The sequence below is a fragment of the Ptychodera flava genome (genome assembly GCF_041260155.1).
Source record: "Ptychodera flava strain L36383 chromosome 23 unlocalized genomic scaffold, AS_Pfla_20210202 Scaffold_24__1_contigs__length_23054250_pilon, whole genome shotgun sequence".
Lineage (NCBI taxonomy): Eukaryota > Metazoa > Hemichordata > Enteropneusta > Ptychoderidae > Ptychodera > Ptychodera flava.
The window spans coordinates 8,611,519-8,635,690 of NW_027248278.1; the positions used below are offsets into that span (position 1 = coordinate 8,611,519).

Genomic DNA, 24,172 nt, shown 5'->3' on the forward strand with positions numbered 1-24,172 from the left:
TCGAAGCACATGATTTTACTGAACAACACCTCATAGGCATGGCTTCAATTATACAATAAATCTGCATGAAAAGTAAAAGATTCTTCACGTCATCGATATCATAAACAACGACAGAAGTGCAAATAAAGGCTATATACATATCGTAATTAATATTCATTATGGATAAGTAAACCATACAATGTTTGAATATATAATTCAAAGGATAGTCGCTAAACAATGAAAGTGGTATCATGACAAATTCCACACCTCACAAGCTCTCATTAATCCCAACTGTTTGTTTGATGTTGTTTCCTCCAATGGTTTATTGAAAATGTTGTGTGTTGTGTTAATAGACAATGCCACATACGGTGTTTAGCCAATATTGAGTTCGTGTACTAATCGTTATGCCAGGTCATTGAGAAAGCCTTTGAGGAGTCCGCTAATAACTTCGCTACAGGCACATTAATGGTTAGACCCAGACTAATTGTTATCTAAGGTGAATGTGGACGTTTTCACAGGGAATAGGGGTGAACAGTTCAATCTGCAGGGTCAGAATATCTCCTGCACAATCACACTACGTCTTGCCCATTTTTATTAGTACAAATGTTTAAATTATAAATACATGTAAAGTGGCAACCCACATAGCTCTGTTTTGAATTTTCACAGCAAAATGATTAAATATGCTTAAGGTATCCTCTTTTAAAATTACAAAAAACTATTTTAAACAATATTACACTACGGTATAACTTAATCCATAAATGGCACCGATAGCTATGATAATAACGATAAAATGTCTTGATTTTGTCGAACATGAACTTCGTTTATTGCATAAGCGATATAAATAAAGCAAACAATATGAATCAAAGAATAAATGTAGAATTTATCTTAAAAATTGAGGAAATTTACCACAAAATGCACCTAAAAATTGTATTGTTCTAAATATTTACAAAAATAGAGTCATCCCTCATTGAAAGCTAATTTAAGAACCACTTCTGACCAACATACTTTGTGCGTTTCCAGCATTTTACATTAGGCCCTAAGCCAACGTCGCCATCATGTGGACAATTCTAAACACAGTTTTCAAGACGTAACCACGCGACCAAAATCAATGATGGCCTTTAAAATTAATGAAAATGCAAAAACGCAAATTCATCGTCATATGACAAAAATTAAAGAAATTTTCTTTCGGAAAAAATACAGAAGCGATAAATCTCTAAAATATGAACAAGTAAATTTTATATTTCTTATGACAAATTGAAAACTCATTTTGTGAAAGTGCAAGCTCTATTATGCGATATGTGAACACTGGTAAAGCTTCATATACGTATATAAATATATATGTATGTATATGTATTTATATGTACATAACTTTGGCTACAAATAATTGTCAGCGATTGCAATGTCACAAGCCAACGCGAAAACACGTGTGAACAAGAAGACAAAAATAACTTCAGCACCGTGTGCCATAGGTAGTGGGCGCGTCTTACTTTCGAGTTCTTTTCGACCCTCAAGAATCCTCAATTAGAGAGATAATTCACCTTCGGATGCTGTCGCGTGAAATCGGAAAGCGTCTCGTTATAAAATGTCTGATTCCGGAGGCCGCGTTCCGACGCCATTTTGTATTCTTTGTTTCGTACGATCTTATAATGGTTGCAGCGTCAAATGATAGTATAAAACTTTGAAAAAAGATGACATTACTCAAATATTCATCATGCCTGCACATGAAATAGACTTAGTTTGCAGTGAAAATCCTTTATACACAGTATAAAAGTACAAATTAAACAATTACACGAAGTATTAAAATCATTAAAATAGTTTTGGTACCAGTCAAGTAAATCAATTTAAAAATACTTCTTTAGAATGTTTTGCGGAATTTCGACCAATTTCTGGTCGTGATGCCCCTTGATGGCATGGAGGACTGAATTTCTCTCCCTTTCTGACATCGAATCCAAAACATCCTCGTTCGCACGCACATTTCCATCCTCTACAATAAATGCCGGCCCTTTCGATTTGTCGCTTCCAAAAACCTTGATTGTGTGTTTTTCATTGGATGGAAATGACTGTGCTCTTTTCTCAGGTGGGTTGAGAGAGAGTTTCAAATCTGACAGTTGTTGGTTCTTTGATTCTTTAATTTGGAGGACGAGGTTTGACAGCTCTGGATACTCAGTTTCCGTACATGCCATAGGTGGAATATGTAACTCTCGCAAAGTCTCGTTGACCTTGAGTGAATCACGCAATGTCTCGAGAGAACTAGCGTTGACATGTACAGACCTGGGATAGAGAGTGTCCCATCGTACAATCTGGAGGGAGCAATCGAAGTTGCAGCCGACAGCACAGGATAGGCAGTTTAAAACCTCACTGCACATTGACCCACCATATCGTATCCAGAGTTTGTGCAGTGTCTTATGGCCAATCAGCGCCCACAAAACATTCACTGCTAAATCACCGACATCATTCGAAAAGAAGAAAGTCAGATCGGTGAGGGTGCTGTTTCGCCTGAGAATGTCACATATTCCGTAACATGGCTCACTTATTGTAAAACTTAGCTCCCGAATCGTTGTATTTGAGTCAAGAGCTCTGAACAGTGGTGTTACATCCGGGCAACACGCCTTCAGGACTGGCGGTCCGTCAACACTACAAAACCAGAACTTGAAGCATCTTAATGTCGTGTTCTGCTCTAGTGCTTCTCTGACGGTAGTAAAATCGATGTTACGCTTCGGAGCGACGCTGTATATTAAGAAGGTGAACGTTGTTAAATTAGTATTGTTCCTTAAAAGTTCGCCAATACTGTCAATCAACGCCTGTTCCACAAAAACACACATTGACATAATTTGCATTTCTAACTCTGCAAGTTTTGAATCTTTCAGTGAAGCAAGAGGCAAGTTTGGGAAAGGCCATATCACCGATGAATCGTTTATGATTATACGAAACTTCTCACGGCTTTGATTGGACTTCAAACCTTCGAACAGCCTTGCTACTGTAGAGCACAGCAAATCAGCGAGTTGGTCGTCGGTCTCAGAATTCTGTTTACCAACGCTTAGGCTAACATCTTTAATGTTAGTGCATCTTTCGATCACCGTGGACAAGTCAGTAGTTTGGGGGCCAACGGAATAAATATCTACGTCTAACAGTTCAACTGACGTGTTTTCCGACAAGTTTGCCAGGACGTCCCGGATATGGCTTTTCTGCAACTCTCTGCTCAGAATCAGATGCTGAATGCCTGTGGGATTTGCGCTGTTGCAATGGCTGTTTTTCAGCACAGAACAGAGACCACTTACTGACTGATGGTCAAGGTAAACGCTAAATGGCTGGTTTTGATTGTACAAGGCTGGATTTGTTAAGGTGTAGTCTCCACCGATGGATTTTAGACTCAAATCCGTCGGCAACTCGGAGGCGACAATTGATGCCACAGCTTCATGGCCACCACTCTCATGAACATATAACAGACACCTTTGAAGCAGCAATTCAAATTTCTCCTTATCTGATTTGTTCTCGAGCTTTTTGGAAAATTCCTTGACAAGCAACTTAGCCTCTTTTCCCAGTAAACCACACACAAACAAACCGACTGTATACAATTCTTTCTCGACAATATCATGAAAATCAGACCCTACAGCCTCGGTATCATTAAGCTTTGAACTAATATAGAGGCCGGCGAAATATTCTTGGAATGTTTTGTGAAGGAAGTTGCATGTTTTGGAACGCTTGATTCTGGACACCCCAACGTTTTTGGCCAAGAATCCAGTCAGTAGTAATTCTTCGGGAGAAATTTCTGATTGCCGAAATATCAATCTGTTTTCCCTTAGACCCTGCCAGGCATACTCTCCGAGTTTGCAGAGTTTGCTGGAGATATCATCGGGGAGTTCATCGCCGTCGATGTCGACACCTTTGCGGGTAGTGCAGTAGTTTTTTGTGATTGCCAACACTAAGCTAGCGTACAGTTCAGTGATTGTGTCCGGCAATTTCTCAGAGTTTTCCTCCAGAAGAACACATAGCAAAATCGTGTTCAAAGGAGTTTGACAGATTTCTGACAATATGTGCTTCGATTGGATTTCTTTTATCAACTTATTTCCCATATCCACTCTGTCTAAGAAATAATTAACGATAAAATTGTCCCTGTCATTCGATGTGTATCCAGTGATTGCTAAGTTGGGGTGACAAAATTTCAAAATGGCGTCGAACTCATGAGGGCGCGATGTCACAATTACGGTGCTTCCGTACATGGTTTTGCCCTGAATCAGATTATCTAAATCGCTATTTTCAAAAGCCTCACGATCTATTTCATCTAGTCCGTCCAGGACAAATAAAAGGTCACAGGAATCTCGCAAAAGCTGATCCCATAACTCATCTTTACTGAACATAATTTGGTATTCCTCTGGGAGCTGCTCTATAATTGCATCGGCGATGTCTCCACTATAATCTCTCATTTCTATAAGAAAAGCGGCACTAAATTGCGGCAATTTCCCACAAGCCCATTCATATAGAACCTTGTGGCAAAATGTACTCCCCAATACCAGGGGATCCCCTCAACTCTCACCCGCCGGGGCAAACGAGCACTGTCCATTATATTCTCGAAGAGCTGAGAAACCTGTAATCGAAATGAATCTGACGAGCGTCCCCTACGGTCCTTTTCCGAAAACTGCAGGTTGGTATACACGTCGTTGAGTGGGAGGAAGAAGTCATGGCACCATGGTAACGGCTGAATTTCGGAGAGACGCGATCTGTAAAATGTACGCAGAAAGTCTGCCACCTTGCCGACGAAGAAGGATGAGTACTTGGTTTGTCCTGGTGGTGAAATAAAAATATGGTCAACCGAAAACTTTTTACGAAAATGTAGAGCAGGGTCAAGTTATCAAGACGATGCATGGCAAAAGAAATCACCGCGCGAATTAGGGGCTGGGATAATTTTTGATCTTATAATGGTCCCCAAAAAATCAGTTTTGATTCATTACTGTTTCGTGAATAGCAAATAGGTCCACGAATGATTCTTATGTTGATAAACTAACCATAGCGGTGCATTTAAATTTGTCGAAAGCAAAAGGCAAATTTGACAAAGATTCACTTGAAAAACCTCACTGCTTCATGGATTATTCATACTGGCACCATCATCGATGCAATAGCAACTATATTGCCAACCTCCACTTGCAAACTGACAGAAAGCGTTCGGTCTAGAAATGGGCAATTTTTCCATCTAGTTATTGACTCAGGGAGCACGCTTCAACTTTAAATCAAGCATTTTCCGCATGTGTCCTCGGTCACACGCACGTCTCCCTCTCTTTATCTCTTTTTATAGCTTAATGGTTGTGATATTTTGTATCGATTACAATGTAGAGAATGATAATAAGAAGCTATCTTATTGCTACAACATATTTTATTACTGGCTGGGAAATATTCATAATTTGCATGTTTCGTAATTTTTTCTAAACAAGCAGTCAAAAACACGGCAGCGACCATGATTTTATTCGGGTACACTTCCGGTTACTCGCATAGTATACACCGAACCTAGCACATGCATGCGTAGTCAGTCAACCACTGGAGCGACTATTTACTGGTTTGATGTGTAAAGGTTACCGGGAGCTGTCTGAAAAATGGCCGTTAGTGAACATTTATTGTGAGTTTGTCCTACGATCTGCTTAGCTTGACCTCGAACCTGTTTTCTTGCGCTATTTGGTAAGCTTAACCCTTTTCCTGCCAAGTCCATATTTCACCATCAGCTCAAGATGGTTAAAATTAATGAAACACAACACATTCCATATGGTGTATTTTAACATAATACTTACTGTACATTTGTAGGCTGTTGAAACATAAATACTGTAAACTTGATTTTTGGGACTAAAGATGCTATAGTGAACCATGCCAAATCGGTGAAAATATGTCATGTTTTGGCTCAATACCGCTTTTTACTGACTTGGTTGATGGGGATTGATACTGTCTGGCAGGAAAAGGGTTAATAAGTTCGCACCAGCGGTGACTCTCCAGTAGCTAGCAAAATCAGTCGCAATTAAGCGCAAGTTCCAGGCCTCAGCCTAGCGAGCGAGACCCGCCTGTCGCCCACTGTGAAATAAACAATCGCTGTCGTTAAAAACACAAATTTACCTGAACTTTGTCCTTCAAAGAAGCTGCAGTACTTGGTGATCAAATCTTCTCTCGAAATAGCCCTGAGCAACTGATGAAAATGTCATGGCTCCCAGGCGATGTCAATCCTTTCCGATACAATTCCATGAAAAGGTCTCCTGCCGAACCTTTCTCAATTTCACCACCAGGCGGCACCAATCCAGTCGACTGACACTGACGCTTCAAACATTTTAATTCATCTAAACAAAAAGAGAAAGCATTCAACATTTAAAGTGGAACCTTAAATCCCCAAGTTACAGCTTTAGGAATAATCTAAGGGTGCTAGAAGGTTCATCAACGACAACAGCTTTTTATAATTCCCGGAAAAATGTATTCCATACAATTTTATGACTCTTTTCAAGTTGATCACGATTTCCTAAGAAGTCAGCGATAGTAACACATTTAAAATTTCCATTTTATATATCGTTTTAAAATATTATTATTCTGGTCTACTTTACTGGATGAAACCTTATTGGTAGACTTTGTTTTCAACAAAAAGCAGGCAAGGTAGATGTGAAGACCCATTCCGAAGTCAAGAAATGTTACCTTCCTTCCTTTAAAAGATAAAATTAAATAAAGAATAACTCTTTGCTGTCAGAAATGTCCACCATCAACACGTGACGTCATATCTACATGACAGTAAATGAGTAAGGCAAACATACAAGTACAAGAGACTTTGTTCTGAAAAAGCACAACAGTTTCCTGCCTGTGCTCTCATGGCAGGTCAGGAGCACAGGGAGCGCCCTCAGCGACAGATTTATCAGTTTAGCTTGCTGAGATTAGTCCCTGTCCCTTTTTCTGCCATTCATTCAGCCGTCGGCTAAAGAGTCCACTATGCGGTGTTCTATTCATGGATGTCATTTGCCATCCTTATAGAGCAATCTGATAGGTGATAAGTTTCTTGAGCGAGTATTCATTGACAATCTCAAGTTTGTTTTGCGTTGGTAAGGACCAGTGGAGCGTATCATATCCAGAGATGGGGCAGGTAACCAAAAGATTTTTTTGTTCGCCAAATATCTATGTTTATTTAGTTTTCGTTTCTGTTTCAAATGCATTCTGGGAGCAACTGATCCCTGATTTAAATTGTTTATTTAAAGTGGCTTTCAAAGTTCTTTCAAGTTTCGTAAATTTTGATCCAGTTAATTCAGATATATATACCTAATTTGGAAAAATCACGTCACCCTCGATACCTTTCACGGCTGATATATCTTGGTGTGATCCACATGTGTAGCACATCTCAAGAAATTTTGTACAGTTGTTCTCAATGTGTATCCGTTTTATCTAAAATCATTTATTATGCAAATGAGCAAAAAGTAAGCAAGCCACACCTGCAAAAAACTAATAAGATCTTGCAAAATGAATCTATGTACTAGATTTGGACTGATCTGATGAGCTGTTTTTGAGATATCGGACCGTACGGACCCACAGACAGAAAGACAGACAGATAGCGGACAGACAGACATCGCTGCGACATTAGCTCATGTGTGTGAACACGTGAGCTAAAAACAGCTTATCCGATCAGAATCAAATCTGATACATAGATTCTGTTAGGGTATGGCAAGAACTGATTAGTTTTTGGTGGGTGTGGCTTGCATATTTCGTGCTCATTTGCATCATTAATGATTTTAGAAAAATCAGACACACTACATTAAGAACGGCTGCAAAGAATTGGATGAGATTTGCGATAAATGTTGATCACACAGTGACTTATCCGACATGAAAGACATAAAGGGGTAACATGAAAGTTAATTGCTAATTTGCATACTTGATGAACTTTCCTAATTAGGGATATATATCTAAATTGATATGATCAACATAAGTGAAACTAAGCATGTATATTGACGATGTCAGTAAGCATTTTTATTTCAGCCAACTCCTAATAGGCATATTTCATGAACTTTCCTAATTAGCGTTATATATTATGATTGCTATGTCTGCATTGTTTTCCCTGTTTGATGAACGTGAGTGTTGTATTTGTGGGCAACTTTGTGAAACCAACGAATTTGTCTTGCTTTATGCGGAATTCACTGCCCATGTTAGTGGGGTTGTCAACCTGATGTAATAGCCAGTCTTCGGATTTCCCATCAATATAAGTGTTTACGTAAACGAGAAATGTAAACTCAAGAATTTTAATAGACGTGGTTAGTATGGCCGATTTGGGGCAAATCGGCTATACTCACCACATCTAAAACTGCGTGGGTAAAGTTGTCATGTACTAATTTGCATATTCAACTGACTTCCCAATTAGGGATATAGACTGGAAGGACTCTGAAAAGTTTATAACACTTGCTATGTGTATTGATGAGACAATTATGTTGTGTAAGTGTAATATATTTTGCTTTTTTCGGTCAACTAATTTATAATTTGTATATCTAATGAGCTTTCAAAGTTTGGAATATATAGTTTGAAGGACTTGACCAAAGGCTATTATACTTGCTATATAAAGTGGTGATACAATGGCAGCAGTCAAATAATGTTTTATTTTTTTTTTAAGCTAATTATATATTTATATACTGAATGACCTTTGGAGTTAATCTGTGGTGAATATTATTCATGATGTTGATCAAAGCAGTTTCAATGAAGTTACAAACAGACAATGCAATGTATACTGAAACACGTAAGCATTTTGAATCATGTCTGATTATATCTGTCGTTGATTTACTTCTTTTTTTCAACACGAACTTCCTAATTTGTCATATTTACACTGACAGTTGCTAGGTAACCAGTATCGCGAGCACCTAATCTCCAAAGTGGTGCAATCGAGCAAATATACTCATCTCCTATGATGCAATGCCAAGTACACGGATATAAAAGTGCATCGAACCCAAACAGTACATTGTTAAGCAATGTAAGAAAGCGGGCGGTCGAGGTACAATCGGCGTTACTGATTAGGCCCCCAAAAATTGATTTGTTTCTGGTCATCGCGCGCATCATTTCAAAGTGTGCGCGTCAACTCGTTTTTTCCCTGTATTTCATTTTCCCCAATGGTAAAAAGGGAAAATGGATCAAATTCAACCAACAATAAAAAATTAAAAAAAATCGCGTCACCGCATCATTTTTGCCACATGCCAATGACCAGAAACAAACCTATAATTTTTGTTTGGCCTTATGACTTCGAGCTGGCACACAGGCCTCCATGAACTATACCAGTTGTATCATAGACATCAAAAGGTTATCTCTCTATTTAATCACTGTTTTCCTCCTCTCTACACAGAAATTTCCTGCATATCTGTTTCAGTTTGCGGAGCATGTTATCGGTATCAGAATCTATGCGACGACAGTAAAATAGATCAGCGAGTAACGTTCGACTGTGATGTCTTAGCTGGGTGACTGCATGGGTACCGTACGGTACGTTGTGAGTTCGAATTCGATCAAAATCTACTGAATTTCCAACTGCCGGTGCTAGTGAGGTCTGTAGTAGAAATAGTACGACATATTTTTTACCCTGGGTTAAATATTAGCTCTGCTTGTGAAGTGAATTGTCTCCGAGGTTGTCTGTCGCAGAGTTAAAGCGATGTATTCATTGCTTTGATAAAGTTTGTATGTGATGTGTGATGGCGAGTGTATGAGTGTGAGTGCTTCTTGAACTCTACCCTACAGCGTGTCGGGAGGGCTCGCAGTCAGAATAATTATAATATCTTAGCTCGGTTATTGAACCATTCTGCTAAGGGGGGGGGGAATTTTTCTGCTAAGGGGGGGGGGGAATTTGCCGAGCGGTTTTGACTGTTCTGTCTTTGCTTGAATGGGTGTCATACGTTGCGAGTTCGAATCTGATCGAAAATTTACAATTTTTTTACGGGTGCGTGCTGACACACTTTTCTGAAGCGTCGGCTCATTTCATTCCGTCATAAATTAAATATAGACATGCCCCAAGTCTGTGGGTGTATCAATATCAAAGCAGAGTTAATGGAAACAAATCGAAGCAATATAACCTACTGTGGCACCAGGCGGCCTGTGGCGTTGATCATTTATGATCAACAATACGCCAGCCACTAACTGCTGCCGCGAAAGGCCACGACTGGGGCTTGTGTAAAACACGGCGTTTCCGCACCGCTTCGCTTAATACAGATGCCATTGCAAGTTATATGGAATGAAAGCAGTAGCAAGATTAGTGCATCACCAGTCAGACTCTGAACCGCATTGCAATGCTCGCAGTGCGTGTAGATAGGAGTCGTCAGTCTAGAGAATCAAACAGATTTGTCCTGAGTTGCGCAATGGTCACTTACCGTCTGTAATTTCTCTGGACAGACCTTCGAGAAACAAGACGGCCGGGTCGAAGCCTTGCTTGCTTGCCATCGTCGCTGTGTATGTCTAGCCCGTCTCTGGTAAGGACAGGTTTGTGGTTGTGTCTATAAAGTCAGCTACTGTGGGCGTATGGATGACGTCACCGTACCTGGCCGCCGCGATAAGACATTGGACCTCACCCGATAGTGGATAGTGCGCTGTCAAAAGACAACTTCCGATTCTATTCACGGGGTCACCTAGAGGTCACGCGAATCATAGATCCTCGAGCGCGCTCACATGTGCCATATTTGTCTATTCCCATAAGTTTATACTTATATGGACGATGGAAAGTGTTCAAAATAAAGTTTGGTATTCTGCCTGCTAAAGCAAGTGGAATTGTCAAAAACTTGATTTGCTAAAATATTAATTCTGTAAATGAAAAGACGAGTGTTGGCATAAAATTAAGGTGTCGCTGCACTAAATCGACACACTTTCTTTCAAAGCAATATTTCTTATCACAGAGGGCATTGAAACCCTCTAACTCTATGTATTTTCAAAAAGCATTGAATCTACAGTTCAGTCACGGTATGATGGCAATAACCTACTCGAAGGATGAAGAAGTACATATTTGGGGAAGGAAATCTTAATTTGTTATCAATGATAATATAAAAATTAATTTTTTGCCAAAATTTGATACTGCTTATGAAATTTTATATCTTATTTGAAATTAGAGTATATGTATAAAAACGACAATTTTGCGTTCAAAAAAATTATTAAAATAATCATGATAAGCAAAATTGAAATGGCCCCTATACAAAATGTAATACCTTTATTGCTAAACAAAATTGCGGTTTTGCTATAAAGTATTTAAATGACATTAAGTAAAACAATTCTCAAAATTTGACCCATTCGGCGGAACGGAGATGATTTATTTTGGTTGTGTTGAAAACGAGAATACTGTACATTTGCATAAATTGGCATAAATTTATACTTTCTTCTCATCCGGCAACTTACGAATAACGGCTTAGATTAGGAAACTTTGATAAATCCTTCTCATAAACAAATTCCAAAAGGACATACTCATTTCTATAAATATCTTAACCGACGGAGAAGACATTGTGACAATGTTGTGTGTGCTTTCTCTACAATTTTTCATAAATCATAATGTACAGACATGCACAATGGTTAGGAATGATTCTTATCACTGTCTCCTGCATGAATTTCAGGTAGTAATTGCTTTGAAATTGAAAGTCTTAAGCTTTTCTAAAACTTCCCATTAAGAAACCCTTAAATCCGTCTCTTTGGAAACAAATTAACAATCAAATCAGGGGTCACTGAGCGAAATGTTATTATAGAGATACAAATTATGCAATGTTTACCGATACTAGAAATTCAATATGGCCGTCATGTCTTCCTTAACTCTTGGAGAAAATGCAATTTTCGACTTTCACTGAAAATATCCGATGAAAACATTTTATCCATTCTTAGAGCTCCCCTATTATAATGTGTTGACTGAAACAGAATTCAAAAAAGTTTGAGAGTCCGAATATCTTATCTCCAGGTGCATTGTAACCCGCCTCATGCAGTTTTGTCATGATCACATAACACTTCATTCAACGTTCTTTAGAATACATCATTTCCATTCGACTCCGTAAAAAATACTGTGAAGAACCTCTCCGCTGTTTAGGTATGACTTAACACAAACCAAACGTCTAGCATCGCGCATTGCTTTTCTGTAAAAGCTATGAAATTCAACAGGTCATTTGACTGTGTAAGAATTCCAGCCTCCAAAAATCACGCCACCGACGTCCACTTGAAGTTAGTCATAACAAACAGGTCAATGAGAAAACTGTTTTGTGGCCCATTCAAGGTAATATAAAAACGATTAAAATGTGTGTTTCTTTAAAATAAAAGTTTTATTAATCGTCAATACATCATCAACATCTTAAATTTTCAAAGCTCAATCATCTCCATGTTACAATTCTGAGTATATTTAGATTCTGTTGTCAAAAAAAATTATTCTACTTCGTGATTTTTTCTTCTTGGGTTGATTTTAGTCCGTTATGGCCCCGATTTGTCAATGTGCTATGGACTAGCAGAATCATAACATTTACACTCGTGTAACGGATAAGTTGATATGTTCAATTAATGTTCTGAAATTTTACGTTCCTCAGGTTTGTTTCTTTCAGTGACCGATATTTTACTTTATCACAGCCATGTTTGCAAAACCAAGCCAAAAAAGGGAAAAATGACCGTATGATTTTTGTATCCACTGGAGGATAAGAGACATTTTCTTTTCTTTTTTTCTTTTTTCTTTTTTGCCTTATTGAAGTCCGTATCCTCTGATGTGGGTTATTGACAAAATATCGGGATTTAGTTCCGAGTACATCAGACAGCAGAGGTATACGATGTACAAGGACAAGAATCTTGATACTTTATGAAAAAGCTTATCATTTTAATATACCTTGTCGAGTCAAATTTTGCAAGAAAAGTTGCAAAAAGGTGTTTTCAGAATGCCCTGGTCAGACATTGCATCTGCAAATCTCTAGAAGAAAAGACCGTAATACAATAGCGTAAGGCCACCCATCACTACTTCGAATTTTAATCAGTTGCTCGAATGCGCACTGACGGATAAGTAGATTGCTAAGCGTACACTCCGAAAATCCATCTCCTGGAGAAATCGTAATTTGAAAGAGTTATTTTCAATAAATTTCATAGGGTTTTGACTGGTCTCCGTACACCCCTCGTATCTTTTCTGGTCATACTGGTTTAGTTTGGATGAACACGAAACTGGGGAGATAATACTACGTTTTCGAGTGACGAAAAGTACTCAATACATAGCCTTAAGTTTTTACGCACCTCGAAACTGAAATACTTCAACTTTTGCTTAAACCATGGAGGTAGTAGCTACCTCCATGCTTAAACTATCTTAAAGGAAATTTTAACTATTCCCTTACCAAACCGATCCGCGAGATAATCAGGGGTCACCCTGAATATTTTGGTACTAGAGAACAAATTACCACAAATGTTTCCCAAGTTATTGAAAATGTCATGTGTTGTGTTCAAAGACAAGACCACATTACGGTGTTCCGTAAATACTGAGTGTAATCATTACTATGGGGGATTATTTAGAAAGTCTTTGAGGAAGGCTCTAACTCAGCTACAGCTGTATTATTATCTTTCAACCCTTTCCCCAACCATGGTTTGGTCCAAACCAATTGTTATCAATAGACTTCTTCACGGGGAATAGGGGTAAACAGGTTAATTTGTGGACACCAAATATCTTTTGCACAATCACACTCGCCCCTTTCTATTGCAAAAGTGTTTAGATTATCAATACAAGTGAAGTTGTAACCCATGCGGCTCTACTTTGATTGCACAGCAAAATGATTAAATATACTTAATACTGTACGATACGCTAATGTAACTTTATTGCCATTGTGTACATGGTACATTAGGATATTTCTTTGCTGTCGCCACAAAAACAACACAACATCAAATTTAACTCAACACTTCAAAGCGGACAATGAAACCAGAAAAGTAACACCATGAAGACAAGAGTTAAAATTAAGAATATAAAAGCGCATGGATACAGGTAGTCCGATATAAAAAAACAAGTGCAAATTGAAAATTGCGATCTGATAGTATTCGAACAGCACGTGGATAAAAACAACTATTTACTTTAAAATTCGTATTTACTTTAAAACTGGTAGCGCCTTCCAGACGGGATTAATTCAAATAAATCTTGAGCTGGATGAGTGCTGTCTTCGATAATGTGTGAGGCCCTTAGCTGTTAGCCACACGCTGGCGATAGATATTATCAAGTGAGGGTAAATCTGTGTAAATAATCCATACCTGGATATCGATGCGGTAGTTGCAATCTTATAATATTACGCTTTCTCTAGCTAAGACGATAAGCCAAACCAACCCATGTGTGCCGTGTAACAAGCAATGTTCAAAACAATATAACTTGGTCGTAAAACTGAAACTGACTCAATACATGGCACCATAAACATGATAATACGATTATTATATCTTGATTCTGTAGAATATGAGCTTCATTTATCAAGATGAAGATCATAGAATTTATGAAGATCATAGGGTCTGTTTATTTCATTTTACCTAAGTTCAAAGTTCATCATCTCTATGAGGGAATCCTTGACTTCAACAGGTTTTTTTTCTATGTTGGTAAAAATGTACAATGGGTCTGTGGCCAATAGCGCTTTGACATAAATGATTTACAAAGGCATAAAGTGTGAATCAAAGAATAAAATGTACAAAAGATGTTTAAAGATGAGAAAATTCACATAAAATACACCTGCAACAGTAGTTGCTCTGCATAAATATGGTCATAACAAGTTGAAAGCTAATTGAAGAACCAGTTGTGACCAACATAATTTGTGTGTCGCCAACATTTTATATTAAGCCAAGGTCGTCATCATGTGGACGATTCTAAACAGAGTCTTCAAAAAGAATCCTCGTGACCATTATCAACTGAACCTAATCAACCTACGACGACCAGAACATTACTGAACATAAAAGGCTAATTTCATAGCCATTTGGCAAAATTTAAAATTTTTGTGAAAAAATACAGAAACAATAATCTCAAAAATATACATTATGCAAACAAAACACATTTTATGAAAATGAAAGTCCTATAATTGCTTTACGTGAACATTGCAAAAGCTGCCTATTAGTAACTCTCAGCGACTACCATACCAAAGCGTACACGAAAAAACGTTGAGTAGAAGGCGAAAATAGCTAAAGCACATTGTGCCATCGACTCCCTTTCTTGTCGATTCACAAGGATACTGAATAAGAGCGGTACTTCATCTTCGGACGCCATCTCTCGAATGCAGGGACCGTAGGAACAATCTCGTTGTGAATTTTTTCCGGTGATAGCCATTTTGTATTCTTTCTTTCGTACGATCTTTCATTAGTTGTAGCGTCAATAGTGTTTCCGAAAGACAATATTACTCAAATAAGCTTATCCATCATGCCTACACAAAATTTAGACTTAGTCTGCAATTAAAGGTATACAGTCACCTGTAATCTAAATATGCCCATATATGGTCAAAGGGGCGTTCCTTGGTATTCAAAATGCCCATGTGGGGGCGCTGTTTTTAAAAAGTGGCCACCCGCTTAAAATCTGTGATTGGTTAGATTTTATCTTTCCATGGTAACTGTGGCAAAATTGGAAGCGGTGACAGTATACCTTTAAAAGCCTATATATAAAAAATACGCATATTTCAAGTACAAATATTACAGGGTGCGTAGTAATTACATGAAGTATTGAAACTATTAATCATATTTAATACTTTTGATACCTTTCAAGTAAATCTAATTAAAATTAAAAATATTTTTTTACTATGTTTTGTGGAATTTGATCACTTTCTGGACCCCATGCATCTTCATGACATCTAGGACTCCCTTTCTCTCTGTTTCTGACATCGAATCCAAAACATCCTCGTTCGCACGCACAGTTCTATCCTCCACAATAAATGCAGGCCCTTTCGATTTGTCACTTCCATAAATCTTGATCAGAGGTGTTTCGTTAAATGGAAATTGCTCTGTCATTTTTTCAGAGGGGTTGAGCGACAGTTTCAAATCAGACAATTAACGGTTCTTTGATTCTTTAATCTTGAGGACGAGACCGGAAAGTTCTGGATACTCATTTTCCTTAAACGCTATTGGTGGAACAAGTAACTTTCGCAAAGTCTTGTTCACTTCGAGTGAATCACACAAAGTCTCGAGAGATCTAGCGTTGACATGCACAGACGTGGGATTGAGAGTGTTCCATTGTACAATCTGAAGGGAGCCACCGTAGTTGCAGCCGACAGCACAGGATAGACAGTTTAAAACCTCATTGCACATTTACCCACCATATCGTATGCAGAGTTTGTGCAGTGTCTTATGTCCAATCAGGGCCCATAGACCATTCACTGCTAAATCACCGACATCATTCGAAAAGATGAGAGTCAGATCGGTGAGGGTGCTGTTTCGCCTGAGAATGTCACATATTCGTAACCTGGCTCACTTATTGTAAAACTTAGCTCCTGAATTGTTGTATTCGAGTCAAGAGCTCTGAACAGCGGTGTTACATCCGGGCAACACGCCCTAAAGACTGGCGACCGTTTATACTACCGATCCAGAACTTGAAACATTTTAAAGTCATGTTATGCCTAAGTGCATCTCTGATAGGAGTAAAATCGACGTCTTCTAATGGGAAGGCAACGTGCGCCACGAAGTAAAACATTGTTAAACCGGTATTGTTCTTTAAAAGTCCGCCAATACTGTCAATCAACGGCTGTTGTATAAAAACACACATTGGCGCAAATTGTATTTCTAACTCTGCAAGTTTTGAATCTTTCAGTGAAGCAATAGACAAGTTTTGGCAGGGGTTTCGCATACAAGATTCGATTATTATGAGGCGAAACTTCTCACGGTTTTGATTGAACTTCAAACCTTCGAATAGCGCTGCTACTGTTGAGCATAACAAATCAGAGTTTTGGTCGTCGCTCTCAGAATAAAGGAGGGAAAGTTTAACATAACATCTTTAATGTTAGTCGCATCGTAAAATCGCCGAGAACAAGTCAGCAGTTTGGAGGTCGCGATAAATATGTACGTCTAACTGTTCAATTGACGTGTTTTCGGACAAGTTTGCCAAAACGTCCGGACATAGTTGCTTTGCAACTCTCCGCCAAGAATCAGATGTTGAACGCCTGTGGGACTTTCGCTGTCACAATGACCGTTTTTCAACACAGAGCAGAAACTACTTATTAACTGATGGTCAAGGTAAACACAAATGGTTGGTTTTTATTGACAAGGGCAGGATTTGTAAAGCAGCAGCCATATGTTCAATGGATTTTAGACTCAAATTCGTCGGCAACTCGGAGGCGACAATTGATGCCACAGCTTCATGGCCACCACTCTCATGAACATATAACAGACACCTTTGAAGCAGCAATTCAAATTTCTCCTTATCTGATTTGTTCTCGAGCTTTTTGGAAAATTCCTTGACAAGCAACTTAGCCTCTTTTCCCAGTAAACCACACACAAACAAACCGACTGTATACAATTCTTTCTCGACAATATCATGAAAATCAGACCCTACAGCCTCGGTATCATTAAGCTTTGAACTAATATAGAGGCCGGCGAAATATTCTTGGAATGTTTTGTGAAGGAAGTTGCATGTTTTGGAACGCTTGATTCTGGACACCCCAACGTTTTGGTCAAGAATCAAGTGAGTAGTAATTCCTCGGGAGAAATTTCTGATTGCCGAAATATCAGTCTGTTTTCCCGTTGACCCTGCCAGGCATACTCTCCGAGTTTGCAGAGTTTGCTGGACATATCACCCGGAGTTTATCGCCGTCGATTTCGACACCTTTGCGAGTAGTGCAGTAGTTTTTTGTGATTGCCAACACCAAGCTAGCGTACAGTTCAGTAATTGTGTCCGGCAATTTTTCGGCGTTTTCCTCCAGAAGAATACATAGCAAAATCATGTTCAAAGGAATTTGATAGATCTCTGTCAATATGCGCTTCGATTGGATTTCTTTGATCAATTTATCCCCTATCTCCACTCTGTCTACGAAATAATTAACGATAAAATTGTCCCTGTCCTTCGATGAGTACCCCGTGATAAAATCATTGTAGATGCAGGCAAGGCAGATGTGAGTAACCGTTTGAGGAAGTGTTCCCTATCTTCCTTGAAAAGATAAACTGTAATCACGAATGACACTTTGATGTCAGATATGTCCACCATCAACATGTGACGTCATATCTAGATGACAATAAATGAATTCGGCAAACATCAAAGTACAAAACAGACTGACCTGAAAAAGTACGATATTTCCTGTATTCCCATGCATAGAGGGGCATTGAGCGACCTCCGCGACAGATTTTTCTGCTAGCTTGCCTAGCCTAGCCTGCCCCTTTTCGTCTATTTTGCTGTCGGTTGAAGGGTCCGGTATGCGACGTTCTATATTCATGAATGTCATTTGTCATCCTTATCGAGTAATCTGATTACTGAGTAGTTTTTATGAGCGAGCGTTAATTTATGATCTCAACTTTGTTCCGCTTTGAAAAGTGCCGTTCTAAAAAGGCCAAAGAATAACGAGTTTGCTTCTATTGCGAGGACTTTTTCAAACATGATGCAGTAATGTATGCATGTATGTATGTATGCATGTATGTATGTATGTATGTATGTATGTATGTATGTATGTATGTATGTATGTATGTATTCTGTGTGTGTCTGTTTGTGTGTCAATGGATGGATGGATTGACGGATGGATGGATGGATATATTTATCCATTGACATAAAATCAAGCTACCAACAGAAAACAGCAAACGAACAACAAATTGGGAGATTGTACATTGCGAATGAAATCCTGCATAAATTACATTTTTTATCTTTGTATGCCTTTAACATTAGGCTACATTTCTTTTTTCACTGCTTCTGAGATCTGCATGCGGCATTTTATCAAAAGCGGAAATTTGTTTGAACTACGTTTACAGGCAACTTTATGGCTCCACTGCTGTTCCTCACAGCAGCCAGACCACCAGGATTGCGCTGAACCCGAGTGGCCTCGAATTGGACCACAAGCTCCCATGAGCTGTACATATACTAGTACCTGAAGCAGGAATATTCTAACATAGACATCAAAGAGGTCTGTCCCTGTTCTATCACTCTGTCCCTTCTCTCTACACACAAAGTTCATGCACATCTGTGTCAGTTTGTGGAGCATCTAGAAGAGCGGTATCAGGACGTAAGCGACGACAGTAGTGTAGATCAATGAGTAGCATATAAGTTTGTAGGAATCGTGAGACACTTGACACTTTCTTTGGCAAACTACTGTGCATCTGGCGTTATCAGAGTGCTTGTTAGTGAACGGACGCATGCTGACACACTTCCCAGAAGCGTGGGCTCGTTTCATTCCATCACAAATTGAATATAGACATGGGCTTTGTATCTATGGACATATAAATATCAAAACAGGGCAGATGGACAGCAATCAATTGAAGCAATATACTCCGGCAGGCTTATGCGTAGATCGGTGGGTGAACGCGATGATCCAGGCTTGGCCAGCCAGTGTCTGCTGCCGAGAATAGCCAAGTGACCCAAGGCCAATCTGTAAAAACACTGCGTTTCCGCACCGCTTCGCTTAATACAGATGTCATTGCAAGTCAAATAGAATGAAACAGGAGCAAAACTGTATATGATGTCGGACTCTGAACCACATTGCCATGCTCGCAGTGCGTGTAGATAGGAGGAGTCAGTCTAGAAAATCAACAGATTTGTCCTGAGTTGCGCAATGGTCACTTACCGTCTGTAATTTCTCTGGACAGACATTCGAGAAACTAGACGACTGGATCGAAGCCTTGCTTGCTTGCCATCGTTGCAACTTATGTGTAGCCCATCTCTGGTAACGAGTAGGTTTGTGCTTATGTACATGACGTCACCGTAGCTGTCTGCTGCGATAAAATATGCAGACCACACCCGACCGAGACTGTCACCCGTGCGCTCTCAAACGAACACTTCTGGTTCTATTCACAAACGTCACTTAGGGGTCAAGCGAACTTGTGACATATTTTTTTATTATTCCCATAAATTATAATTTTGTCGACAGTTAGATGATATGAAAACCCCTAATATATATATTATCAAAAGGCAAAAAATCCAATGTTTAGTATGTTAGCGATAGTTCACTTAAAGGGTGAAGGGCCACAGATTTGGCCAGGCTGGAAATCTCATGTTATTAGGGATAAAAATAGATTTAAGTAAAAAAACTTAATACTGCTTATGAAATTTATCTCTCATTTAAAAATACAGTATATGTAGAAAAATTGACAATATTTTTTTGCTTCATATATACTCATCCTCATACTTTAGATTCTTAAGAAAAGCTCTGACGAACCTCCTGCACTCTACTAGGGTTTTACTCAAAACGTACGTCTGGCGTCAAGTATTGCTTTTCTGTCAAAGCTAGGCAATTTTACAGCTCATTTGACTGTGGAAGAACTCTAGCGTAGAAAAATTATATCACTGGCGTCCTCTTGCAGTCAATCATAAGACACAGGTCAGTGAGAAAATTGTTCTGTGTCCCGTTCGGTGTAATATCAGAAAGATTAGGATGGCCTTTCTCTGTAAAATAACAGTTTTATTCGTCGTCAATACATCATCAATAGAGTAAACCTTTCAAAACTCAGTGATCACCAATGGTGCATAGATTTTTTGTCATATACAACGTGAGATTTTACACAAAATATTATTATCAATCATTGATTTTCATAGTAATAATGTCATAAATTACTGAAGTTCCTTATTGTCTCTTATCAAATGATATTAGTTCGTTATGGGTCAGGAGTGGTACGTCATTGTGTAAATATTTGCAATAAGTGGAAACGTTGAAAAGATAAGATGAGTCCGCATTTTTTTCATCATAATCGTCACAGTTCTGTTCAGATTATTTTAGCACTTGTCAATTCAATTTAACCAAATATGGCGGTTTCTTCAAAATGCGGCGCTGGTAAAGAACAATGTAACCCCATATTATCGTTCCTTGTATGAGGACATAATTTGTAATCATACACTATTTTATTACACAATTTAAATTACAAGGAAACCAAAATACGTGAAATGTTTCAGATATCCAGAATTGCGCAATCGCGTGCTGTCAGCGGCACTATAGTTAACCAAGTCGGACAAAGGCATTCGCTCAAAGAGAACATTCTGCTGGCTAATGAAGAAATTGTAATTCTACAGAATTAGTTCCAGATACCGCCAACTGATAAATCCGGTCACCATTTTACAAAATCGTCACTTGTTTCGAAGGCCCTTACATATTTTTTGACCTTGACCTAAAATTTTGGAATCTTGCACACGCGGAAAATAGGCCCACTTCCTTCAGCAGTTCAAGCTCCCCACTGCCCTCTCCCCCATCGCTGAAATTACCCATGAGGCCATCGCTGAAATTACCCATGAGGCCATCGCTGAAATTACCCATTAGGCCATCGCTGAAATTACCCATGAGGCATAAAACGCAGCGCTATCTTTTGATCAGATATGCGTGTGTGGCAACGAAGCTCAACTCAAAACTGTCGTGCAAGCAAATTACATCATTTATATCTTTGGACATTGTAACCCTCTAAGTTGGGCGCTTCATTTTCCCTGAGGTTCTATCAACCACGACTTTCCCCAGACTCTCTCACAGCCCCTCGCCTGCTACGCCTCAGTTCATACTAGCGCCCGTTCGCTAGGCTCAGCGAGTCACCAGAGGGGCTGTTAACACTTGTTCGACGGCGCGTACTAAAGTCATGACAATATACAGATCCTCACTCAATATACTCAGTGTATTTTAGTGTGTTAGACGGATAACTTTAGGAGATCGATTTGGAGATGTTTTCGGGAGAACCTGGGAGACCCCCAAAACGACAGACGAACGTGACCTGACGACTATTGTTAGACTGACAAAGTCATAGAAATGTACCGTGTAACTTGTGTTACTCAGCCAATAAAGTTCGACGACTTTGAGTATTTCTGTGTATCTGTGGTCGTCTCTTCTACTCAAACGTTCTACCCCAGAGCGCACGTATCAAATATTAGCCATATAGGACTAATAGCAGCTACCCCTCCACTCAACAACGCTACGTGACATAATTGGTAACCATTGTCCTCTATGGGTTAACGTAGGCATTCGCATGCGCAGGCCGATCCTTCACATTGTTCGACTTTGCTATGTCTTTCGCACATCATTGACTCGTTTTTCACCTTCCTCGACACAATATTCTGTGACAAGAAATTATTTACGTAAGTCTTCACAACGTACGTCCATGTCTACCTACAACACCGAGTCCCAGGACTGAAGCCGATGACCTTGACTTCACAGCGAAACTGTTAAAGGACAGGTACTGGTAACGTTTGGTGAATTATTACGATGTTGTGTTGTAGGTCAATCTTAAGTTCTTGTCACCAAGTTCTACTTCATCACATGAAACCCAAATTCATAATATGTCAACACAGTGTTTACATGTATGTGTAAATTTAAAATGCAGTTCTTGTTTACATTTGAATTCTAGTCCGGACCGGTATTCACTTGTCAACTACTACAATTCCATCCTTACATGTAAAGGGTGAGTTGACAAGCTTAAAACTGTATATCTTAACAATCATTTTGGAAATGAACAAAAGACTGTAGGCGACAATAGTTACCGCTACTGACCCTATACTCATAGGGTTTTCAAAGAGTATGATGTAATACTTGTTCATGTGACGACACCGACAGTACCAAAAGGATCAATAAATTGAACGTTTATGATAAACGTTAGCCGATTCATTTGACGAAGTTTGAGGCGAATTCAGAAACTTACGGACTTAGAAATTCTTCCCAAAGGAAGAACAGTAAATTACATATTCTTTCAAGTGGCTTATTTATCATTTTGCTGATGTAAACTACCCCAGGGATAGACAAACACTAACTTAAAACTTCATTAAAATATAGGGCTTTTCAATCTATAAGACAAAATTGATTCACAGCAAATATATTTTCACATTGTAATTAAATTTTACTTTTATTCCTATACGACCAGAGAATGTTTTGATTGAAGCGATATCGCAACAAAAATATTGCATTGCCGACACTGAAGTTACTATCCAAACTCTCTTTCTCTTGAACAAAGACAAACCCTGTCCTATCATAACTCATTTCTTTTTTTGTTCACAATATTCTCTCAAGAGAGCTATTGTCGTGTTTAACTCTGTGTTTGTTTGAGTTTGTTTATCTGCCTGTCAGTTTGTAAATGTGCGTCTGTCTTTTGATGCGACATTGCGCAATCGAAATCAAATCCATAATACATGGATCCCGTTGGGTAATGTCAGGATATGGTTAGTGTAAGAGACATGCACTATGAATGCTCGTTTGTGAAATCAATTACTAAAAACTCATATATTCTCAGGATGAATGCATCAAATCTTTGAATCTTCTTATTGACATTGATTATACACACACGAAACAAATGGTCGTTTAGCAGTTTCATGCCAATGAAATTGCTTATTTCCATATTCAATGAACTTTCATGATTAAGTACATTTATATGCAATCATGCAAATATCCTCTTTTGTCAAACCAGTTGTATTGCTACATTGCCATTACTTTTAACATCCAGACCCAATTAAATCTGCAAGGATTTGAACAAATTTGATGAAAGTTGCCAAATATATGAATGATACCAAGATATTGACAGTCTCGAAAGATATTTAGCAGTAGCATGTCAGCCAATTGCTGATTTGCACACAAATATGATATAATTTTATTGAAGACAAAAATTTGATAAACCTTTTACAGGTCTTGCTCATAACAATATGCGAGTGTACTAGATATATTTCAGATTTCTGTCAAAATCGAGCAGTGTGATTTTGCCACGAGGGCATCTGTATACGTTGGGGAATATATGACAATATATAATATATATATATATATATATATATATATATATATATATATATATATATATATATATATATATATATTTTCATATATACGGTAAATATTGATTAGGCGTTACTCAGAGTTTCACGCTACATGTGCTCTCTGTAGCGATCATCAGACGAATGGTTCATATTGGATGGTAAACTTATGTCAGTTTAATCTGAAAATGTACGTTAATGTGCTTTGCTCTTTAAGCAATGCACTTGTTTTTATGAGTAATTTGTAATAGGCCGATTGTAACATTAAGCCAGAGGGCACCCAACGCTTTTGAGAAATTTGAAAACTACAGAAACCATTCTCCCTGATTTGTTCCAGTCGTGTTGTGTGTTCATATATGTATGGATGTATGTCTGGTTTTTATGTATGTATCTGCG

General features: G+C 38.6%; 1 protein-coding gene across 1 annotated transcript; it reads right to left on the bottom strand.

Moving 5' to 3' along the window:
- Positions 1–778: 778 nt before the first annotated feature.
- On the bottom strand, positions 779–10,544 carry LOC139125032 (NLR family CARD domain-containing protein 4-like). Its single transcript, XM_070691145.1, has 3 exons — positions 10,317–10,544; positions 6,073–6,290; positions 779–4,761 (listed from the first exon to the last, which is right to left on the bottom strand). The coding sequence occupies exon 3, from the start codon at positions 4,401–4,403 to the stop codon at positions 1,821–1,823; it is 2,583 nt and encodes an 860-aa protein (XP_070547246.1). The 5' UTR covers positions 4,404–4,761; positions 6,073–6,290; positions 10,317–10,544; the 3' UTR covers positions 779–1,820.
- Between the last annotated feature and the right edge of the window lie 13,628 nt (positions 10,545–24,172).